This window comes from Rhopilema esculentum, chromosome 18 (genome assembly GCF_057945365.1).
Source record: "Rhopilema esculentum isolate cy_ngs chromosome 18, ASM5794536v1, whole genome shotgun sequence".
In the NCBI taxonomy this organism is placed as follows: domain Eukaryota; kingdom Metazoa; phylum Cnidaria; class Scyphozoa; order Rhizostomeae; family Rhizostomatidae; genus Rhopilema; species Rhopilema esculentum.
Genome location: NC_142832.1, coordinates 6,160,390 through 6,176,455, shown reverse-complemented (window position 1 = coordinate 6,176,455; position 16,066 = coordinate 6,160,390). Strand labels below are relative to the sequence as shown.

General features: G+C 35.3%; 1 protein-coding gene across 1 annotated transcript; it reads left to right on the top strand.

The window, feature by feature from the left end:
* The first annotated feature begins 2,620 nt into the window (after positions 1-2,620).
* LOC135696718 (protein phosphatase inhibitor 2) lies at positions 2,621-15,250 on the top strand. The gene is made up of 5 exons (XM_065216204.2): positions 2,621-2,780; positions 6,062-6,235; positions 8,808-8,893; positions 11,172-11,281; positions 13,870-15,250. Exons 1-5 carry the CDS (start codon positions 2,677-2,679, stop codon positions 13,924-13,926), a joined length of 531 nt encoding a protein of 176 aa, XP_065072276.1. The 5' UTR covers positions 2,621-2,676; the 3' UTR covers positions 13,927-15,250.
* Positions 15,251-16,066: the final 816 nt, after the last annotated feature.

Genomic DNA, 16,066 nt, shown 5'->3' with positions numbered 1-16,066 from the left:
CACCCAAAAAAACTTATGTAGTATAAGTAAAGTAATTTCATTTTGTAAAATATGGCTGTTCATACACTTATTTATCAGGGCTGCCCCCCCCCCCCCCCAAATAAAAAATTGTATTTTGGTTTTTGAACGGGAGCGATTGTCCTCTTGACCCCGCAAAGTGTAGCTATTGTTTTTTGCCCTTTTCTTGGAAATTTGCTCCCTGTAGATGCAAGGTTACTGCAGGAAAAACCATACGCGCCAACTCACGAGGAAGCAAACCATAAACAGCCCTGAGAGCTTTTTAATCTAGATTCTCAGTCAAAAATACCATTTGGTGTTTACTTGTCAATTATTTATCTTAAATTGTATCATTAAAAATCTTCTGTGAATGAAAAATGTATACCCAGATCCACAATTGGGTATAGATTTTTAATCGCGTTCTTTTGGACCCTGATTCTGACGTTTTATGCTCTGACGAGTGTCAGACGAAAAAGTTTTTAGCCAGTATGTTGTAAAAGCATGCTCTTAACAAATCCATAGGAAATACAGACAAATTGGAACAGTTTTCACCAAGACAGCTCTCTTCACTTGGCATATTGATATCAAAGCTCGATTCTTATTTGTGACAATTTTGACCAAATTCCTAACATATAAGTTCTGGTTGAATAGGGATTAGCAACAAGATAAAAACGAAACAGCTTTTTTTAAAAAGTGATAGCGATTCAATGACAGCTGATGGCGAAAAACTCAGAAAAACTGAGAAAAGGTGTTTTATGATGTATTACATTTATAGTTGTTTAGATCCTCTGAACTTCGAAGCGTTCTTAAATTCTTTGAAAAATTTTTAGTTGTAACGAGAATGTTAAAGAACGTTATTTCTTTCCTGAATGGACATTGTTTTTGGTATCACATAAAAACATCCAAATAGCCAGTGGTTTGTGGTTATCATCGTCAAACAGGACATATTTCTAGTGTGGTCAGGAGAGGGCACTGGCTTTTCTTAGAAGCAGGGATAGAAATATGGGAATGCCGTAAACTTGTACAAGGCATCGGACCCATACACATACACCAGGTGCATTTTCCTTAGGCCAAATCTTGAAAATTTGCCTACACTTACACAGTGCATTTCTATCAATTTTTAGTTTAGCAGAATTGTGTGGATCATGTTTTGACAGAAGTGGGGGGAGGGGGAGTAATTACCCCCCTATCTGCCTCTTGGGACCGCCACCAAAAGCCAACCTGATGTTAACTCATGATTATTAGATTCAAATTTTTTTCTGATGGACATTGCGGTACAGAAAATATTTCCATCTTCATACAAGCGGACTAAAAAGGGCTACTAGTGAACAATCTTCAGACAGCATTATACTCCTGTCCAGTTAATCGATGATGTTTAGAGAAAATTGGGGATATTATGTTATGAGGAACCAAGGTCGTCAGTTTGTACCCCTGTTTTTATTATCTAATACTTACTGTTCATGTCACCAATTTTATTATATGGGTCTTATATGTAATTTTCACGATATTTAACGGTATTTATTTCATTTTAGAAACTATTACGGAAGGCACTTGACATTTGAAGATGACACAGAAATTCTATTTATCACCATTCTTGTTTAAGTTACTATGGCTTACCGCATTTCCTCGAAAGAGCCGCCGGGGCGCTCATTTAGAAGTCCGCCTTTGAGGGGAGGGGCTCTTTCGAGGGGGGGCGCTCATTTACAAATCTGCCGGGGGCGCTTATTTCATTTCGTAGACATACAGATCCAATCTTTTCCTATAGTTGTGAGTAGACACATAAACGCAACATGAAGAAATAGCAAATACAAGGAAAAGGAAATCAGTCAAAAAACCATGTGAAAATAAAAAGGCTATAATACAAAATAAGAAATTTTTAAAATTCTATTATAGGGAGGGGGTGCTCATTTAAAAATATTTCCTTTAGGGGAGGCGCTCTTTCGAGGGGGGCGCTCTTTCAAGGGGGTGAGAGAGGGGCTTGAGAGGGGCTTGAAGTGCCCTGAAATATAAGAAAATACTGTAGAATCTTATCAATATTCAATGACCACTTTGACCACACTCGTTATGTTATTATCTATTAGAATATATTAGAAAGATGTTAACACCAGCACAAAAACGCAAAAGATAAAAAGTTTGTCTGTGACAAGGTTGACCAAAAGATGATAAACAAACGACGTGTTCCCTCAGAAGTACTACAGGAACCTAAGGAGGATAAATCGGTATAAAAACCTAGCGGGCAATAAAAATTTTACAACCAGCCCATTAATAACAGCCATGATTTTTTATGAAACCAAATATTGTGAATAGTGACAAGGCCATTTAATACCCATTTTTACGTATGGATAAGTTTGTCAAAATTTTCTCTATGTTTAGAATCATTGATGGTAAAAAAAACCCAGCTGTATATGGGTGGCACTGTATTCTATTATGTTACCCCAACCTCGCCCCCCTCCCACCAAGGAATACTCGATTATGTTAATAGAAAAATTCCACGATTTGCCCTCGGCATCAACATTGCCCCTTCTGCACTAACCTTGTGCAGGCGTCACTGACTGGATTCACAAAATTGAAATGCAAGAGGTGCAAGCAAAGTGGTGACACGAAAGTTGGAATAAACGTCATTGCTAATACCCCCGTCCAGAGGAACATGTGATCTTGGAGGTGGGCTGTCAAGACGTCATGACTGACTACAATTTCAAAATGGAGGGAAGTAGCTGTTCGGAGAAAGATTCTGCTGAAGCACGACCAAAAAGCATATTAAAACACGCTCACGGTGAAACAAAGTTAGTATGATTATATAGATTATTTCTTCTACAATAAAATACCGCCTAGCTTAGTGATTTATGCTCGCAAATGAATCTCATGGACGCATGGGGCTCCATATGCAGGCCTTCTTTGTTTTCTGAGAACATCTGTGTCTTGGAGCGCGAACGAATATGATAAGTGTATATAATCTTACAAAGCCGCTCTTGCAAACAGCGCTAAGTGGTGCTATTTTTACGATATTGAAGTGGAAAGATATGTAGTATCGTTATTGAAAACTGCATCTTGTAACATAGGAAAGATCGTTTCTCGGATGACATACTGTTTGATCTGTCGGGATGAAAATGCCGCTTTGCAAAATGTTTTATAGTTATCCAAGTAATTTCTAGAATACTCGCCTCCTAAAGTATTTGATAAGAATAAAATCAGCTGATGAGACCTTTTCAACTTGCTGAATTGTTTTGATCGCGGCGATGAGGGAAAAATTAATGGAAATTTTATCAGTGTCACCTGCGTCTGGTGATAATTAGAGTCGAACAAAGTCACCACAAGAAGATGGAATCAAAGCTGTCAAGAACAGAAAATGTTGATGTCCTTATAAAACTTTTGATCGGGTGCTAGCGCTAGGTCTAGGAAACTTAAGGTTTTTGAACGAAATCTTTCTGTGCTATGAGTACCGGCAGATCAATTAAAAAACAATTGAAATATTTAGCAAATGCTTTACAAAACTCTTGATCTAGCAATTTGTTGTAATGTACTCACGTTTATAAAAAATTTTGATTTGATGTTAGTAAGGAAATTGAAGTTTCTACCCCTCTCTTCTCGTGTTTTGTAGCAACGATTATTTGCTTTTTTAAGAATCCAAATTAATAATATGTTTGCAGATGAAAATCCTAGCTAAATAAGTATCTTATTTCAAAGATTATCACACAATCATATCAACTGCTTTTATTGAAATTGAATTTCCAAAATCCAGTCAGAAAGTAGACAATATTTGGTCGTTCAGATTGATAACTTTTTCTCTGAACTAAAGTTCATGAGTTTGTGGGTATTTCTTGCCAAAAAGGCATAAAAGGTTTTAATTGAGAAATTGTATTCTATCTGATCTATCTATGCAATACCACAAACAGCCAACTTTTTTGTTACTACCCATCTATCTGGCTGTTAAAGTTGACTCACTATTTTACTAGATCAATTAAGATAGTTCATCAGTTTTTATCATTCATAAGTAAGATTGTGTACAATTCTTTTGATTTATATGTTGTGCAATTAAGAAACCTTTGCAGGAACTAATTTTGTCTGTGACTGAATGGGGTGTTTATGATCTAAAGAGCTCTTGAAAACTTATAATGCTTTTGGTTTAAACTGTGAACAGAAATAGTATTCTACATCTTTGCAACACTTGGAAATTATTTATACTTGTAACTTTTGTGTGACAGTTCTGTTACTGGAGAGATGCTTGATCTCTTGTGCATCTAATAACTGACTGTCACAAAGTTGGTTTGACACTCAAAATATACCAATATGTGTTGAAAATGGACTACACATTGACTGTTTTCAGCAAAAATCTTATTTTTCATGTTAGCTACAAAATATTGAAATAAAATCTGTTTTTCTGGGTATCTGTTTTTCAGTGTTATCGAAGTGTCTGTTTTTCTGTGTGGCCCTAGCACATGGTAGGAATATTGTTTGTGAAAATTCCACCATAAATTTGTGAAAGTGGGACTTGCTTAATTTTCTCTCTTTCACTTGAAACTTCCTAATGACATATAAAGATAATACCAAGTGAGGGGTCAATGTAAAGTTGATAATCAAAAGAGGACTTAGTCGTCCTACCAAACATTAGACCTATTGCAAATATTCTTCCTTGATCATCTGCCTTTCTTTGGACTAGATTTTTCAAGCTTGGCTCAGATAGTCCAAAAGCTGGGTAATCCGATTTCAACGAGTAGAATTTTCATAAAAGATCAATTAGTAATTCTAGCCAAAAGGCATACTATAAGGTTTAGATTAAGATTTTGATCAGACAATTCTATCAGCCTGCATTTATGAAAGGAAAATACTTCTTCCAAGCATCAAGCAAATCTATCAAATTGATTAGCTGGTTGTTTTCAAGAGTAGAATCTATCGAGAGATTTGATGGAAAAATTAATTTTCATGGTTTGTTTTTAATTCACTTTGCTACTGGCTTTGAGTTTGCAGGTTATTTACTAATTTTGTAATCTTCATCATCATTGTACAAGTGTTTCCTTGTCTGCTTCTCTGTCTGAATTTAAAAGTCTGCTTTTCTAAGCCTAGTCTAATAACCCATTAGCTACCTTCTGAGAGATAGAAGCTATCTTTAATAAGCCATTAATTGAAGGATCACCAGGAATTGCTTGGAATGAGAAATTTAGGTTTAAACTGTACTTCTTAATAAAACAAACAAATTTAGGATTATATGGTATTAATTATGTCTAGCATTATTATACTTTTGTATGCTGTTCCTTCACTACATTGTATGAAACAGAAAAATACTTACTATCATATATACATATTTTTATTCACAAAACAGGCTTGTAGAGATAAATCTGTAGTCAAATTTGATACTGTAATCAAATTTGTATCACAAACTTCCAATTCTTGGGCTATTCTGTACTACTGTGAACCTCGCAAAGTGGTTTGAGCTGGCATTTTGGTTTCATTTGATAGACATCTAATATTATTATAATAATAATAATAGTAATAACAATAATTAATAATAATAATAAATCAAAACCAGTTTCTCCACAGAGTGGCTTTTCACCTGCTTGCTAAAAAATACTTTATTTGTTTTAAAATTTGAATCATTTACAATATAAAAGCTAATTAATTAAGAAAAGTAATGAAAATCTGGAGTATAGATGAGACTTTTTATCCATGTTCAAATAACAAAAGCACATAAGCAAAGTGATTTGAATTATTTAACTTTGATTCGTAACATATTGAAGCTGCCAACCACAATCTGTTGCCATCATACCTTCACCCTGAGGGTGCAGAGCAAAAGTCATCATTTTCAACTTTTTGCCTTGTACTCTTTGGGGAGGGGGTTGTCTGAAGAAAGTCTGCTTTTTGTAGACTTGTGAAATAATGATAAGAATGGATGATCCCTAAAGGAAATGATGTCACCCACCACAATGATATAACTCTTTCATGAAATGCAACCTATGTATAAATCTAAATCTGCATTATGTACAACCCAGGACATGCAGAGATTATTGAACTTATGATGTAGAATTAAGGTTATAACATAATAAGAAACAATTTTTCCTTTCTGTTTCAGACCAGAGGTAAAATGGGATGAGATGAATATATTAGAAACATATCACCCAGCGAATAAAGACTATGGGCACATGAAAATTAATGAACCTCCAACACCTTATTCACATCTTGAAGATTCTGATGGAGAACTAGACACCAGTGAATCAAGTGTTGATCCAGAAACCTTGCGTGACAGGTGAGTGTCTTTTTGCCATGTTGAATACCAGGAGCCAGGATCAGTGGGCTTTGATTTTATTCTCATCAAATTCAACTGTCTTTTTAATTTTTAAAGTTTTATTCCCATGTAGCAACAGAAGTAAAAAACCATTCTGTTTGTTCTCCCTTTTTGTCATAACTGACTTCCTTCTGTTAGATAGCACCCCTGTGGTAAAAATATTCTCAAAGTTAATAATTAGTACCACAACAATATTTAATTATGGGCGAAAAAACAATTATAATAACTGAAGGGTTAAACAAAGGGGATCATAAATCATGTGATAAAGCAGTATGCTAGAGGAGCAATCAGGACGTGAGAGAAGACAGAAGGAATAATAAACAACCTAAGGAGATAAACAAGGAATAAAGGCACACCAAAGAAGACAATGCTGGTAAAGAAAGTCAGAACAAAATCATAGGAAGATTCTCCAAGTTGCGTTTAAAGTTTTTCGACCATTTGATTACACTTGATTTCACCAAGGCAAATAATATTTAAAGGAAATTTCGTCACAAAATGTTGGAATATTGTGCCATGGGTTCTTTTAGCTCCTTCTGTCTGGTTAAAGGACAACCTCTTTGATTTTATAACCAAGATAGAACATAAAAAACAATAGAATAAAATAACAGAGCCAAATGTAAATATTCTTCTTCAAATGTAATGTGTGAACGGCTCATGTAATGTGTGAATAATATGTGAACAGCTGGAAGCAGGCCCCAAATGCCCTAGGCCCCAAATGCCTGAAACATGGGATATATTTTCCTTCTTTGATAATTTTTTCTATCAATCCAATGATAAGACTTGTCTTAACAATAATCAACAGCTAATGATATAAATGGAAACTATAGAACACTCATGTAGAACTTTCACATAGAACAAAACCAAATTTTATTCAGCTTTTTTTACCCAAGGAAAATCGATAATCAGTAGAGGGTCAGTTCATATGTGAGTTTCCTAAGTAAGGTATTTTGTTTACCAGTGTCGTTGGAATAGCATGCTGTCAGTTATTGTTGGATTTTAGTGAAAATCTTTTTTAACAAGATACCTGTCAACAGATTTTAAACTTTGCCATTTGCTTGCTTTAAATAAGCTTGCATTGTCTGTTCTCTGTTTCAACTGCAAGCTTTTCAGAGGGGGTTTTTCTGGCAATGGACATGGGATAATCAACTTTCCCCAGATATGAAATATTTTACAAGAAATACAAGGCATCTCTAAATGAGAAGCATTTCCAGCCATTCTGCAGGTAAAAATATATGTTTAGTGAAGGCAAAATTATTTTGATTTAGGTATAACATTTTCGGTGTGGTGTAGGCCGTTACTTTCTGTTGAAGCGGATCCTTTTGAAGCTGTTCGAATTTCCTACTAGAGTATTTGAATAAAGTCATACATCTACAACCGTTTGTTTTGAACAAAGAGTCTTGTGGCTCAGTTTAGCATAAAATCCAGACAAAGCTGCAAATTATGCAGGATTTATGCAATAAACCACAATGAACAACTAGTCTACACCTGCTCCATCTATATTTCTATAAGTCTTACCCTGGCGACTAGCTTTGTTTTGGTTACGATCTTTAGCTGTGCAATGTCTCTCAGAGATTGACGCCTTAAATCTAATCTATTTAGAATTTATCGGTATTTTAAATATTAATTGCCCTTTTGACACTTATCTAGACAAGAACTTTGTGTAATTGATTTCGATAAAGAAGGTGTCAAAAATGGCTCTCATGGCAGACAACAATTATGTGAATATTTCCCTGTTCAAATAATTTGAATCAAGTAGCTAAAAAGACTTGTGTCTTTCATTATATTTGGTTAAAAAATCATTATGTGTCAAATAAAATTATAAGTGTCATTGCTTAAAATAACGGAATTGAGGAATTGAGAATCACTGGTGTTTTATTTTAGTAGCATAGGGAGGGTGACTTTTGAAAAGGTTTGAACATATGTGTAAATCAGAAGTCCAGTCGCTGATTTATATTACAATTTTTGGGTATAGCTATAAACAAATTCGAAGTTGATTATAAAGCAAACAATCTTTTGTTGGTACAAAACTTAAACATAACTTTAAAAAAACAAACTTTTTGAAATCAGTATCACAGCAATGATTCAATCGCTCAAAATTGCTTCTGAACAGTCAGCGAATTTGAATCCTTTTTACATGACACTAATTTTATTTTGTTTTGTTCCCAAAACCGAAAGGAAAAGTTTATTTCGTTCTATCCTTGCTGTGGTTATTTCTCGCATTTCGTGATTCTTAGTGTTGTAATGTTCTGGAAAACCTGGTAGTACTAAACATGATGTCAAGAGTGTACCCGCGGGATAGCGCAGATCAAAACACTGTTTTATCTTATATTTAACCTTGGATCTTCAACCGACCTTAAACCGTGCCCCTTCGATTTGACCTTTTAGACTTAAAGAACTAAGGTAGACTGTTTACTTTTTCACGTTCTACTCTCGTGATCTTTTGGACAAATGATTTCATTGAAATTTGGTATGGTGTTGGTATAACTTGAAACATTGTTTTCCAATAAGCATTTGCGTATCGTTTCTTTTTTAGCCTTTCCAAAGCTAGTACCCGCAAGCACGTGCATTCAGACAGCCCCGAGGAAGAGGAGGATGATTTGCTATCAGAAGAAGGAAGAGGTAATAACAAACCCTTATTTCTTGATATTTCTAATGCTAATTTGAAATCATTTATGTAGGTTAATTTTACATTGTTGGATGCCACGCTGTCTTGAGTTTGAACCTTGTTGCTGGCCCAGCTGGGAGTACCAGGGATGATCCATCCAGAGTGGCAATGATACCTTGTAGGCAAAGCTGTTCGCGCTTTAGTATATAGAACAGGACCATCACATCTTCAAATTTCATAGTGATCATCAGGTAACAGTCGATCTACTCTTTTTGCGGGTTTTATTGTATTTATTTATTGTGTCTCTTGATATATTTATATAAAGATATGAATTGATAGAATATAGACCTGCGATTGCAACCTTTTCAAGTAAAATGCTCTTACAAACACAATTTTCTGTTTGGCTTTAAATTAAAACATGGAGAGCGGTTCCAAGGTGTTACGAAAACATGATGTTGATAATTTGCTACAATTGTGTCACAAGTATTGGATTTTGCATATCTCGAAAGGCTTGGCTTTGATTGATGACAAAGCAAACCCACGACTCAGACTCAAAACTGCAAAGAGAGGGTTTTGTTATGTCTATTTCTGTAGAGTGTTGATTACCCCAGTGTCCGTTTTTTAAGTACAGTGGAACCCTTGTGTCCCAGGTGGAATCCAATAATCCAATATCCAATGGAACGCAGTTGAATCCAATAAGGACTGGAATGACATTCCTGTAAATATTAAAAGGTCACCATCTGTTAGTGTCTTTCGTTCTAAGCTCAAAACCTACTTCTTTGAAAATAATTATTGAAAGTGTAATCTAGACAGTCATAATCTACACATGCAAGTTCTGAACTTATTATCTTAAAAGGGGCTGCTCTCTTCTCGATTAGGTTTGCTACTGAGAGAGTTCCTCCTTAAGAATTCCCCTTCATGCAAATCCTCTAGTGTAGTGTCAAATCCTTGTTATATTCTATGTTTATTGTCTCATGTATTTAATATCATTTTTGTAAGTAGATTAATATTAGAGAATCTATATGTAGTGGAAATTAAAATGAATGAACTGAACTTGTGTGGCGCACGTTTTAGCCTTTTGTTGATAATTGCCGTGGCTTAGAGGTCTTTCTAGGATGCTACAGATAGCATTATTTTTCCTTTGACTTTTTCCGAGAGTCTCTCGCCGTTTTCTTTTGAAGCCCATGTAATCCTTTGTCAACTGTGATAATGATCTGTCGGTGTGATAGTTGACATATGGGGACTTTGAACAATACTGTTATGGAACAGTGAGAAGATAAAGTTGGAAGAAGGTTATTTTCTAGTCATCTTCTTTGTCAAAACACTACAGCACCTTCTGTAAAAAATGCTGGACTTGTTTTTCCAGCTTTCTAGTGTTTTATAAATTCGAATATTCAAAATAAAACAAAAGTTATGTTCAGGAATTTGTTTCATTTGGAGAAACCTTAAGTTTCTGAAAGTTCCAGAGTAGTGTTCCAAAGATAGTTCCTTTACTGACCAACTTTACTGAGAGTGATCGAGGATTGAAAGCTTTTAAAAATTACGTGGGAAATGTGGGAAGTTCGGACCACTGCAATAATCATTCCGGATATCATTATGCAAAAAACGCCTCGGTACAAAGGGAAAACCTGATAGTATTTATAAAAAACTATTAGTTTTTTATTCAACCTGATATTTTGTTTATTAAACCTGATGATTTTTTTCAACCTTTTAATTTTCACTGAGTTCTCAAACCCAAAGCATTCAAATCTTTGTACGGAATTGTTCCAATAGATTTTGTGTTTGTTAGTTCGTATATTGATTTCCTTACTAATCGCAGAAGGAGCTTCCAGTAAACAGCCTCGGCTATATTTCTTCTTGTTGGACAACAACTGCCTCGCAGGAATTGTGAATCATCCTTCTTTCCTGTTTTGCATGTCATAAACTAAATCTTGCCCTATTTGAAGATATCAAAACATTTTCAGCCTTTTTGAAATCGGCTTTTTAATGTTCAGTTATATCATATAGGCAACGGTATATTTCGAAAAAATAAGCAAAGGACGCAGAAGGGAGTCTGTAGGAACTCATCATAAAGACCAAGCCCTGATATCTTTACACTAAAGATCTAAACAATCTGATATTTTTACACAAAATCTAACGGAATATTTATAAAGGCGCCTGTTAACACAACTCCAATAAAGATTGGACTTACAAAGTGTTCAATTTTTTTTTTTTCAATTTTGCAATTGTTAGTGAATTATTTCCTTAAAAGAGTTTATTCACGTGTAATCGGATTATTACTTTTCCTTTTAGCTGAAAAAAGGGTTTTTACAGACAAAAGGAAAAAACATTACGATGAATTTTCCAAAGTGAGGCTAGCAAGGCAACTAATTGCAAAGGAGTTAGAAGAAATAGACAATTCTGTGAGTTTTTTTTTCTATTTGTTTTTGTTGTTTTTTCTTTGGGCATTGTCGTTGTTGTTGTTGTTGATATCGCTGTTGGTGTTGCTGTTTGTGATCTTGTTGTTGTTGTTGTTTTGATGATGGCGCTTATGATGTTTTTATGGTTGTTGTTGCCCGCTTATCATATTAAGACCCCATAAATATGTACCTGGAGTCTTTTGGTATTAGAAAAACGAAAAATTTCTGGTACTCTTTTGAAAATGTTCTTATGCTTTTCATTTCTTTGGGAAAAAATGTCTTTTTCTATCCCTACTTTTAAAATTCTAGGAATTTTTTATTCTTTAATATTAGCAATTCTTCTTATATGTTCGTCAAACTGTTGATCAAACTGGAAGTTTTTGTTTAGAAGAAATAGATAGAAAGCATTGAATTTTCTTAGCAAACCAACATTGGCATTCATTTTGCCAAATGTGCGGGGGCAGCCAGCAATCAACAGCATTCTCGAATTTTATCAATGGTGGGGGCAATTAAGCCCTCTGTCAACCTATTGTCCTCAAATGGGAGTTGATAGACAGTCGACTTAATGAAGCGACATTTTTCGAACTTTAAAGTGCCTGTGACATGATTTTTTTATTCTCTTAATTGAAGCGTTGCACTGCTCTTATAGTAGATCTGAACTTTTTTTGATATAAAAGCGTTTTGATATTGAAATTAAGCAAAATAGTGCGGCCTAGCCAAGTCGCTTTATCATCATTCGCCGTTCTCTCGTGACGTGATGGGTGGTCATCGAACTTGTTATTGTAACAATGTAAGCGCTACCTTCAAAAATCTCATCTTCGCTGCCACTACTTTCTCTGGAAATATCGCTCATCTTGGACCTGTTAGATTTCTCTAATTGACTACGATACAAAAACTCGAAGGAGGAGGCGATCGGGTCTCTCCCGTGACGTCACTGTCTACTCATTCTGAAAACCAAGATGGCGAATTTTGGCGTAGAAGATTGCCAATAACTCCTTCATTACTCACGAAACGTAAAAACTAACCTCAGAAATGAAAATAACAGGCCTTTTTACATAAGAATATGATGTCACAGGCACTTTAACGCAGACGATGATTTGCATTTTTGCATAATTAATGATTTATAACGAAGAAAAAACATCATATCAATTGAAGGCAGAATAAAAATGAATGAACGAAATAATAAGTGAAGAAAAATGACAGGTGTTGCATGAATATTTCTTTAGTTTAGCAGCAGCTGGAGATTGACAGAAAAGACTTGTATGGTTTCTTTTCATTGTGACTTCCCTTAGTAGCAAGCGTTAATTGCCAGTCTTGGTAGTAATATTTGCTATGTATTTGTTTGTGTCTATGTTGAATGGCATCTGAAAGGTTTTCTTCTATTCTGTCTATAAAAAGATATTTGACCAGGTGAATGTTATAAAAAGATACTTTTGCATTGAATTAAAAACGAACCGATGTCTAGCAACTAGAAAAAGCCCAATAACAGATATGTTTTATAATTTCTGTAAGATTTCGTGTGTTACTGTCATTTTCTGAAGTACTTATCATAAGAATACACGTTTGAACAAGACGTGAAATTCTTTAGATCTGCATTTTGTAAGTGACTATAGCAATAAAAACTATTTTAGCAAAGGTATATTGCTATATATTACTCGAAGCACGACAGTTAAATTACTCGTAACAGAAATTTTCCTCTTTGAATGGCTTTCCCTATAGAAAGGCTTTCCCCAAAGAAGGGTTTCCTCTTACAAAAACGCTTGCCCTATCGAAAGGTTTCCCTATGAAAAGGCTTCCCTAGAGACATGCTTCCCCTATAGAAATGCTTCTCCCATAGAAAGGTTTCAAATGGCTTCCCCAAAAAGGGGTTTCCTCTTATAGAAACGCTTGCCTTATAGAAAGGTTTCCCTATAAGAAGGCTTCCCTAGAGAGAAGTTTCCCCCATAGAAAAGCTCCCCCTTTTTAAACGGCTCCCCCTATAGAAAGGCTTCCCCTATAGAAAGGCTTCCCTTACATAACGGTTTTCCCTTCCTTATCAAATTTAAAAAATCATGATATTTTGTATATTTTGAAGATAAAATTACTACCCCATTTTGCTACACAAGGTACAGTTTATTATTTTCTGGAATTTTTCTATGTTCATTTTGCATTTTTTAATTTCTTTTATTTTTGTTTAATTTTTAGTAGCAACCGCATGGACATTAAAAGTAGCAAAATCCCATTTTATCACACAGAAAAATCGTTTTTATTTTGGTGCATGACAACAGAGATCTTTCGAGATCGCCATCATATTGCTAGTAAAGACATCATATAGCTTTTAAAGTGAGAATGATGCCTAGGATTTTTGTGTATCATTGGACCAACAATTACTGGTTGGGGTCAAAATCTCCCCAACAGATGATCAGCATTTTCTGATGGGGTACATTTTGAACAAGCATCGAAACTTTTGTACCCAGGCACGCTTTTGATCAAAATGGCCGAAAATATCCGGGGAAAAATTATTTCACTTAACATACCATTTTAAACTTTTTAGTATCATAGAGTCTTGTGATTTAAATGCATAAATTTTATGGTGTTCATATTTATTTCAGGATGATCAGCAGATGGACACTTCTTCAGATAATGCCGAACCAGAAAGTCATTCTTGATGAAAAGACAGGCATTGGACAGCAAACAAACATACAAAGCATGAACACATTCCAGACATTCATACCTAAAACTTTAATGGTAGGTGACGTAGGTGGTAAAGAACTAAACAGATACATATCACCGTGCTGCTCTGATATGCAACATAATGATTCCTTATTACGCGTTATTTTAGGTACAATTATACCTTTCCCTTTAACTTGATTCATTGCTTATGCAGATTAACGTTATTAGCAGCTTTTGAAGTAAAGGTCGTTTGCTGCTTAAAAGAGATCGTTTTGTTAGCTTGCCTTTGCGGAGCCCTGAAAAGTGACGGTTTCATGTTTGTAAATCCCGGTGATGATAGTTGACAACAAGAGATGTAAGTGTCTCAAACCCAAGTCACGGCTAAATTATATAGTTGGAGTGTTTAAGATGATCTCCTGCTATTACTGGAATACAGGGAGGAGAGACTTTTTAGTTTATAGTTCTGTAAAAGTTATGAATAAAGTTACCGTAAAGCGTTCTTGCAATGGGTGTTGCAGACAATGAGTTTATAGAAATCCTGTTGTCTATGACACAATGAGTTTACTTTATTTTCTTGTCAACCCCCTACTCCGGCACTTTAGAATGACCCTATAACTCAGCAGTGAGTACCATTCCTAGCCCTGGCAAGAATCTCAATTCACTCACTGATTCATTATACAGCCCCCTTAGTGTTTTTCTCATCTTCAAACCAGCACCCTTTTTCTGAGGTCCTTCCTCTGGGTTGTTTTTTATAAAAGAACCCAACCTCTGTTTTGTGTGGGACTGAGTTAATGATGGCCTAAGTTAATGTTTTCTGAATTGCCAGCAACTCTATTTCTACTAAACCGAGAGTATTTTGCCTTTGAAAATTAAATAGATCAAGACTCTTTTTAGGTCTTGCACTTTGGAATCAAAGATGAGTCATCTTATTTGTTTATGTCGCTATAAATAAGTTTCAGTCTAGCAATCTTGAGGCTGTTGCAACACAATTTTACTCTGCTGTAAATGGACAAGCATCAAAAGCCTACCATTGCAATCCTTCGTTCCCCTTTTCTTCATCATTTGGTGTATGTACGAGTAGGAAATAGTTGTATTTGTAGGAAAACGAACTGTTTGAAAGTTTATTATCCCGAAATGCTTAACATTATACTTAACACAAAATACTTTTAATCTGGAAAAGGCGATTGTGAAGATCATATTGCTGATGGTCTATGAATCGGATCAGAGGCAACTATATGTTCTGTATTTTGTAAATATCTGTAATGATTCAGTTGAGTGAAGTAAAGTTGCTTCATTTGTAATGAAGATCATTCTGCTCAATTCAATCTACTGCTTTGTAAGTCTGGAGTCTGGAGCAGCTTTTAATTGTAAAACATGATGCATCTACAATCACTGCCAAAAATAGTTGGAGCACCACAATATTTTTGTTCGGGAGACGAAACCTTTAGTCTTTTTTTCGGAACAATACCGTCTTAACCAATCAGTGTCGCTGGGTCATGGCACATGCGCATTAATAACAGTATTCGCACAGTGGTTCCGTCAGTGGCCACACAACTCTTGAACTTCCCGCCAGGGCTTCAAGAGATAATACGCCTGTGCAATGACTCTGGAACGGGGGTTAGTGCATGGTCTGGAGGTGGGCATGGTTCGTTTCCCGAACAAATTCACGTTCAAAACTTGGCAACCCCAGGATCTAACTACCTCTCCAAGGCATCAACGCTGTTGCTGTACGATTCTCTTTCCTCTCGCAAAATGTTGATTCCTACATTAGAAGTGTTTATGCTTCCAATTTAAATTAGACTGTCGCAGACAATCATGCAACATTGATATTTTGATATGATGAATTACTTTTAAAAGCTTTGAAAATTGTTTGCAGGTGCTGCAACCGTTTTGGCAATGATTTTTAACCATGTCTAAATCATACTTGTTCACGTTTGCATTTAAAATGAATGAGACAAGGGCGAAAAATGTTATTGGACATCGGGTCATGCTGGGGTTGGTTGTTGGTTCACCCATGGATTGCTTGTTGGCTCATTTTTTATCAATTATATCCCTTGAATATTGATATATCCTGTTACATTTTGATTACTTTGCAACCTTTTTTTAATTTGAAGAAAAAACGAATGTCAGCAAATG